Source organism: Bufo gargarizans, chromosome 4 (genome assembly GCF_014858855.1).
Source record: "Bufo gargarizans isolate SCDJY-AF-19 chromosome 4, ASM1485885v1, whole genome shotgun sequence".
Taxonomy (NCBI): Eukaryota; Metazoa; Chordata; class Amphibia; order Anura; family Bufonidae; genus Bufo; species Bufo gargarizans.
In genome coordinates, this window is record NC_058083.1 from 67,803,210 (window position 1) to 67,812,079 (window position 8,870).

The following is an 8,870-nucleotide window of genomic DNA, read 5'->3' on the forward strand; positions in this document are numbered from 1 at the left end:
AAAATTGAAATTTTGCCCACCTTACTTCCCAAAAAAGGTAATAAAAGTGATCAAAAAAGTCGCATGTACGCCAAAATAGTACCAATAAAACCGTCATCTCATCCCGCAAAAAATGAGACCCTACTCAAGATAATCGCCCAAAAACTGAAAAAACTATGGCTCTTAGACTATGGAAACACTAAAACATGATTTTTTTTGTTTCAAAAATAAAATAATTGTGTAAAACTTTTATAAATAAAAATAAAGTATACATATTAGGTATCGCCGCGTCCGTATCGACCGGCTCTATAAAATTATCACATGACCTAACCCCTCAGATGAGCACCGTAAAAAAAAAAGAAAAAAAAGTGTAAAAAAAGCAATTTTTTGCCATCTTACGTCACAAAAAGTGTAATAGCAAGCGATCAAAAAGTCATATGCACCCCAAAATAGTGCCAATCAAACCGTCATCTCATCCCGCAAAAAATTAGACCCTACTCAAGATAATCGCCCAAAAACTGTAAAAACTATGGCTCTTAGACTATGGAGACACTAAACAATTTTTTGGTTTTAAAAATGAAGTTATTGTATAAAACTTACATAAATAAAAAAAATTGTATACATATTAGGTATCGCTGCGTCTGTGACAACCTGCTCTATAAAATTACCACATGATCTAACCTGTCAGATGAATGTTGTAAATAACAAAAAAAAAAACGTGCCAAAAAAGCTATTTCTTGTTACCTTGCCGCACAAAAAGTGTAATATAGAGCAACCAAAAATCATATGTACCCTAAACTAGTACCAACAATACTGCCACCCTATTCCGTACTTTCTAAAATGGGGTCACTTTTTTGGAGTTTCTACTCTAGGGGTGCATCAGGGGGGCTTCAAATGGGACATGGTGTCAAAAAAACTGTCCAGCAAAATCTGCCTTCCAAAAACCGTATGGCATTCCTTTCCTTCTGTGCCCTGCCGTGTGCCCGTACAGCAGTTTACGACCACATATGGGGTGTTTCTGTAAACTACAGAATCAGGGCCATAAATAATGAGTTTTGTTTGGCTGTTAACCCTTGCTTTGTAACTGGAAAAAAAATATTAAAATGGAAAATCTGCCAAAAAAGTGAAATTTTGAAATTGTATCTCTATTTTCCATTAAATCTTGTGCAACACCTAAAGGGTTGACAAAGTTTGTAAAATCAGTTTTGAATACCTTGAGGGGTGTAGTTTCTTAGATGGGGTCACTTTTTTGGAGTTTCTACTCTAGGGGTGCATCAGGGGGGCTTCAAATGGGACATGGTGTCAAAAAAACTGTCCAGCAAAATCTGCCTTCCAAAAACCGTATGGCATTCCTTTCCTTCTGCGCCCTGCCGTGTGCCCGTACAGCAATTTACGACCACATATGGGGTGTTTCTGTAAACTACAGAATCAGGGCCATAAATAATGAGTTTTGTTTGGCTGTTAACCCTTGCTTTGTAACTGGAAAAAAAATATTAAAATGGAAAATCTGCCAAAAAAGTGAAATTTTGAAATTGTATCTCTATTTTCCATTAAATCTTGTGCAACACCTAAAGGGTTGACAAAGTTTGTAAAATCAGTTTTGAATACCTTGAGGGGTGTAGTTTCTTAGATGGGGTCACTTTTTTGGAGTTTCTACTCTAGGGGTGCATCAGGGGGGCTTCAAATGGGACATGGTGTCAAAAAAACTGTCCAGCAAAATCTGCCTTCCAAAAGCCGTATGGCATTCCTTTCCTTCTGCGCCCTACTGTGTGCCCGTACAGCAATTTACGACCACATATGGGGTGTTTCTGTAAACTACAGAATCAGGGCCATAAATAATGAGTTTTGTTTGGCTGTTAACCCTTGCTTTGTAACTGGAAAAAAAATATTAAAATGGAAAATCTGCCAAAAAAGTGAAATTTTGAAATTGTATCTCTATTTTCCATTAAATCTTGTGCAACACCTAAAGGGTTGACAAAGTTTGTAAAATCAGTTTTGAATACCTTGAGGGGTGTAGTTTCTTAGATGGGGTCACTTTTTTGGAGTTTCTACTCTAGGGGTGCATCAGGGGGGCTTCAAATGGGACATGGTGTCAAAAAAACTGTCCAGCAAAATCTGGCTTCCAAAAACCATACGGCGCACCTTTCACTCTACGCCCCGCTGTGTGGCCGTACAGTAGTTTACGGCCACATTTGGGGTGTTTCTGTAAACAGCAGAGTCAGGGCAATAAAGATACAGTCTTGTTTGGCTGTTAACCCTTGCTTTGTTAGTGGAAAAAATGGGTTAAAATGGAAAATTAGGCAAAAAAATGAAATTCTCAAATTTCATCCCAATTTGCCAATAACTCTTGTGCAACACCTAAAGGGTTAACGAAGTTTGTAAAATCAGTTTTGAATACCTTGAGGGGTATAGTTTCTTAGATGGGGTCACTTTATGGAGTTTCTACTCTAGGGGTGCATCAGGGGGCTTCAAATGGGACATGGTGTCAAAAAAACTGTCCAGCAAAATCTGGCTTCCAAAAACCATACGGCGCACCTTTCACTCTACGCCCCGCTGTGTGGCCGTACAGTAGTTTACGGACACATATTGGGTGTTTCTGTAAACAGCAGAGTCAGGGCAATAAAGATACAGTCTTGTTTGGCTGTTAACCCTTGCTTTGTTAGTGGAAAAAATGGGTTAAAATGGAAAATTAGGCAAAAAAATGAAATTCTCAAATTTCATCCCCATTTGCCAATAACTCTTGTGCAACACCTAAAGGGTTAACAGAGTTTGTAAAATCAGTTTTGAATACCTTGAGGGGTGTAGTTTATAGAATGGGGTCATTTTTGGGCGGTTTCTATTATGTAAGCCTCGCAAAGTGACTTCAGAGCTGTAGTGGTCCCTAAAAATTGGGTTTTTGTAAATTTCTGAAAAATTTCAAGATTTGCTTCTAAACTTCTAAGCCTTGTAACATCCCCAAAAAATAAAATATCATTCCCAAAATAATTCAAACATGAAGTAGACATATGGGGAATGTTAAGTCATCACAATTTTTGGGGGTATTACTATGTATTACAGAAGTAGAGAAACTGAAACTTTGAAATTTGCTAATTTTTCAAAATTTTTGGTAAATTAGGTATTTTATTATGCAAAAAAATTTATTTTTTTGACTTTATTTTACCAGTGTCATGAAGTACAATATGTGACGAAAAAACAATCTCAGAATGGCCTGGATAAGTCAAAGCGTTTTAAAGTTATCAGCACTTAAAGTGACACTGGTCAGATTTGCAAAAAATGGCCTGGTCCTTAAGGTGAAAATGAGCCCGGTCCTTAAGGGGTTAAAAGCAGCTGTAAAAAATTGATTTTTGTTTTTGATTTTTTTTTTTGGGGAATATCGCAATCCCGGAAGTGTCCTCAACATATATTATACACCCCACACACACACAGGGCACCCAAAATAAAATACATTACCACCGTATTGGCCCCAGTATCTATAATGGCTCCTTGTAGTGCCCCTGTTTATAAAATGTCCCCCCGGTATAAATATTGCCCCGAATAGTGCCCTCCATCCTACTGGTTCCGAAAAAAAATAAAAAATTCCTTGTCCACTTGGGAGGGAGGGAACACTCGCTCTGCACTGAAGGGAGCAGGACCTGATGCTCCCAGTGTTATGACGTCACACGTTAGACGGGTGCACTCCTGTGTAAACGGCTGTTACAATACAGGCCCATTGATTTCAGTAGGGTCTGTCTGGCCATAAGAACGGGCAAAAATAGGACGTTTGTATTTTTTGACGGCTGCTATTTACTGGCCGTTAAAAAAAAAATGACTAGCCCCATAGGCTTCTACTGGTTGTGTTTGAATGTAGCCTAAATGTGTATAAGTTGTTCATCTGAGAACGGTTGAATTAGATGGACCTTTTTGTCTTTTGTCTCCCAAAAAAAAATAAAAAATCCTTTTGGCTGGCTTAAGGCTTAACCCAACAAAAACACCACAGTAAAACAACAAATTGCATTAAAGTGACCACCCTGGAGCAGCTGCCGTCAATAACGCTGGCTACATCTGTATGTAAGGAGATGGTGTGCAGATAGATGGCCCTGTGACTGCAGTGCTCACATGAGCTCCACAGTCTCTCCAAACAGCTGATTAGCGGGGGTGCCGGGAGTCAGACCCCCCAATGATCTAATATAGGCCACTAATATCCTTAGCCTGGAGACCCCTTTTTAAAGGGTTTAAACAGTTATTCCTATCTGGGATATTGCTAGTGTTTTCGGCGTTCACTAGAACAGTGAACAGAGTGTCCGTGCATGCACAGCACCCTCCGTTCACGGTTATGTGAGTTTTGAAAATGGCCAAGAGCGCAGGCCTGCTATTTTGGGAACTCCCAAAGCAATGAATGGTGAGCATGCAGCACACGAACGGCATGTTCTCCTCCACTTCCTGGGACCCTGTTCTCTATATAGGAGCAGGTCCCAGACATGGGATTCCCTACCATCTCACACTGATGGCATATCCTATGGAATACCCCCTTTTATTCCACAATTTGTCTACATAAAAAGTTGAGTATCTTTTTATTTAGTTTGCTTCACTTCTTTTGTATTTTATAGACAGCCATGCATCCGAATAGCCACATGTGATACTGCCTTTTCCCCTGCTTGTTACATTAAATAGGTTCTACCATACTAGTGTGTATAGCCGTCAATAGGAAAGCAGAGAGGAGGCAAAGCCCCCTCTACAATCGCCTGTCTGCTTCAGAAACCACACTTTCTAAGCTAGAATTCTACTTCTTTCAGATCAGAGGATTTCCTACCATTAAAATCTTCCAGAAGGGAGAGAGCCCTGTTGACTATGAAGGTGGACGGACAAAGGCTGACATTGTGGCTCGGGCTCTTGACTTGTTCTCGGCGAACGCACCTCCCCCCGAGATCCTTGAGGTTGGTTGGTCTTTATTTCTTGTTCTTATGATTACTGTATCTGCAGTGCCATCAAGTGTGTGTCTGGCCGAGCGAGGCCCGATTTGTGAGGAACTACGGTACAATCCTGCTTCCGAGAGACAGGTGATGGCAGCCACTTATTCTGCTGTGGCTGTGTCAAAGCAGAACTAAACCAGCGCTGCACCCCAAAAGTTGGACCCTTGTGATATGTCATCACTTTACAAGATGAGGTGGGGGTGACTCTCGCCTTCCTTTACATCCTATTCTCAGACGCGAATAACGAGTCTTTTATTCTGTCTCTCTGACAGATCCTGAATGAAGACATTGTGAAGAAGACCTGCGAGGAACACCAGCTCTGCATAGTAGCCGTCCTGCCTCATATCCTCGACACAGGTAATATGTTCCCTCAGGCTCCTGGTAAAGGCACAATTAATGGCGTGTACGGTATTCTTCTAGGCATGTTAGTTCAGTTTTCCTCTTTTTTAAAAAATCTTTATCTGATCCTCGGGCAAACTCTAGCAGACCACAATTTTTGACTAATCTCAGGAGCTTTGTTTTGCCCTATGTGTTGTGACTGCAATGACAGGGTCTCATTTGCTCTGGGATCTATTGCAGGGGCATCTGGAAGGAATGCCTATCTGGACGTCATGCTAAAAATGGCCGACAAGTACAAGAAGAAGATGTGGGGGTAAGTTTGTCCACAGGCATGGTGGAGCCTCATCATTTTAAAAGAAACGCATGGATGCCTGAAAATGTTCTTTAACCCCACCCTGACATCTGATGCAACATGTCCTAAGCAGGATGTAATTCCTGAACGGTGCTGTTTGTGCATGTTGTGATGTCTCTTGGGGAACAGCAGGGGTGTGGTTGTAATTAAAGGGGTTATCCGGTTTCCTATATTGATGACTAGTGTGTGGTTTCAAGTTCGGCGTACAAGGTTCGGGTTATCCAAGAATTCCGTTATGGATTCTGCTACCACGGACCATAGCTTATGGTCTGTTGTACTGGAATCCATAATGGAATTCTTATATAACCCGAACCTTGTACGCCGAACTTGAAAACACAAGTTTGCTCAACACTATTGATGACCTGTCCTCCGGATAGGTAATCGATATCGACGCCTTTGCCGATCAGTTGTTTGAAGAGAATGCAGCTCTCGTACAAGCACTGTGTTCTCCTCACTGTTTACCTGCTCGCAGGGTGACATTGCAGCGACGAGCAGTGTAATTACAGGTCCTTCGGTTCATTTACTTTAATGAGACGGAGTGTAACTACAAGTGCACCTTTCCATTCAACTACGTTGGACGGAGGAGCTGTAATAACACTTGTTCGCCATCGACCTTGCACTGCAGTCTCTTCAAACAGCAGATTGGCTGGGATGCCGGACCCCCACCGATCTGATATCTGTGACCTATGCTGAGGATTGGTCATCGGTATCGGAAGGCGGACAACCCCTTTAACAACCACACTCATGAACTGTAAGCCAGTTCGTTACCCCGTACTGATCTTACCCGATAGAGAGGCAGCAGAAGGTTTATGGGGACAACCCCTTTTAGCATGCATTCAGCTAATGAACCCCGAGTCCCGCTAATAACACCCCTGGCAAAAAGCTGACGGGGCAAGCCACAGTCAGCCATACATTTGACCTGCAGTAAATCTTGTAATACAAGAACGTCTTGAGTCTTCCAGGATAGGATCCTATGTCTCATACAGGGGGGTCTCTAATACGGCATACTGCAGGGGCCTATAGACAGGAATTATCATCATGGGACATCCCCTTCACTACTGATAGCCTTTGGCCTTGCTGAGGCCCCAGAACTGTACAAATTTCAGAATTGTTAATGCTTTCTTCAATTTATGGAAAATTCATGGAAACCCATATACGAACCTCAAAAATTATGCCTAAAAATGTTGGCTCCTCCCCCAATAGTGCTTGCACACTATAGGAAAAAGCGCCGGCCCCTTTGGTGGATGGGACCCTGGAGTACACATGGGCTAGTGCTCTTTTCCTATTGTGTGCAAGCATGACCACCGCTGCTGGATTGTAGGGTGGTCGTAACCATGGAAACGAGCAGTGTATAATGTGATGGAAAAATGAATCCAGACAGCAAAGGAGGCAATATGGACAATCGCAATACATTAGTCAGTGGCTTGTATTAACTTGTACACAATAAATGCTATTTACGGAAGTGAGACAACCCCTTTAAAAACACTGCATTGGATGGGAATGTGAGGAGGCAAAAAATAAATAAAAAAAATCCCTGGTTCATATGGTGTTAGAAAGGAATATTTCATGTGAACTGTAGCAGAAGGTCTCCCAACATTCCCACAGAGCCCCAGCTTGCAGACTACAGCCATAGTTTTTTAGATTTAGTAATTAAAGTGAGATCCATAGATTGCAGTGACTTACCGCATGTCCTGTTACAGGTGGCTCTGGACTGAGGCCGGTGCACAGCTGGATCTGGAGACCTCCCTTGGTATCGGTGGCTTCGGTTACCCAGCCATGGCTGCTGTGAATGCACGGAAGATGAAGTTTGCGCTACTGAAGGGCTCTTTTAGTGAGCAGGGAATCAATGAGTTCTTACGGTAAGGGTTAATTGCGTCAGCAGATCTGTAAATCCGCACACAATTCTGCACTGTTCTTGATAAAGATCAGTAAATTGTAACTTCTTAATTTGCTCTGGAATTGTAACCCCCATCTTCCAGAAGATATCTGAATCACTTGGCTTTTCCTGTGTAATTCCAGAGAGTTGTCATTTGGCCGCGGTTCCACCTCACCCGTTACTGGTGCTGTTATTCCCAAGATTAACACAGTTGAGGCTTGGGATGGCAAGGATGGAGAGGTAAGAATACATATGATTTTAATTTCCATTAATAATTTAAAGGAGTTGTCTGGTTCCTGACATCCCCCCTGTGGATAAGGACTAACATTGCATAACCGAAATCTGTCATCAGGTTTGACCATGCAAAACCTTTTTTGCAGCGGGTTTAATCAGGAGTAGTGTGAATATGAACTTTTATTCTGTTATCCTCTGGCAAGTGCCCAGGAGGTGGAGCTTCACTGTGAAGTGCTCTCTGCATTGAGCTGCTTCACCTACCCCCTTCTGCTCTGAGTGACAGCTGTCGTGGTCTATTGGTTGGATCCTAAAGCTGTCACTCAAACAAATTCACCACAAAAGGCATGTTTGTGCTGCTCTCCCCGGACACTACCTACTGCTGTCAGCAGTTTTGCATGGTCAGAACTGCTGACGGACTCCTTTTTTAAATTGTCCATTTAATGCTTAAAGTATCACTGTAGGGGTTAATGATAACTGCCAGTGTATTGATTTCCAAGAGGAGTAACACCGATTCCTTACTAGTTCCATTCTGAATTTCTGTTACTTCTACAGCTGCCGGTAGAAGACGACATTGATCTCAGTGATGTGGAACTTGATGACATTGAAAAGGACGAACTGTGAAAAGAAGAAGCACATACCTCCTTGTTGGATTGTTACATCCTTCTTCTTGGAGGAACTTTTCAGCTGGTGGACATCACTTGTCCAGAATGCCAGGGTGGTGGTAGCAATGACTTGTTTATCTGTAATCTGAGGCATAGATGTGCATCTTAAGAGAAGGATTTCAATGACACAATGGACAGTTCCTCCCGGGAGAACTCTAAAAAAAAAATTCTATGAATTGTTGTAACCGTGATGAGTTCTATTGTTTGCTCTTTAGATTTTGCTGGAAACTGATGTTTTAGGATTTTCCCCCTTCTTTTTTTTTTTTTTTTTTTTTTTTGTCTGGGGTTGGGAGGGCATACTGAAGGAGTTACTGGTAATGCCTCATTTGGCTTTTTGGCCAGACCGAAGCTGTCCCCGGAATGTTTTCTTGGCCGACACTGCGAATATTATTTTGTTTAATGTATTTTACGTTTTTGGCATTTTCATTGGCAAATTGATCAGCTCAATTCAAGTTCTGAATAAAATATTTTTTGACATA

General features: G+C 41.8%; 1 protein-coding gene across 1 annotated transcript in view; it reads left to right on the forward strand.

Annotated features, from left to right (window-relative positions):
• Window positions 1–8,870, forward strand: part of PDIA6 (protein disulfide isomerase family A member 6) — a 33,450-nt gene extending 24,580 nt beyond the window's left edge. Inside the window, exons 8-13 of the mRNA XM_044290774.1 lie at window positions 4,752–4,892; window positions 5,201–5,285; window positions 5,508–5,580; window positions 7,320–7,478; window positions 7,639–7,735; window positions 8,282–8,870. Of these exons, the coding sequence (XP_044146709.1) occupies window positions 4,752–4,892; window positions 5,201–5,285; window positions 5,508–5,580; window positions 7,320–7,478; window positions 7,639–7,735; window positions 8,282–8,350 (624 nt within the window). The 3' untranslated portion in view covers window positions 8,351–8,870. The remainder of the gene's footprint in view (window positions 1–4,751; window positions 4,893–5,200; window positions 5,286–5,507; window positions 5,581–7,319; window positions 7,479–7,638; window positions 7,736–8,281) is intronic.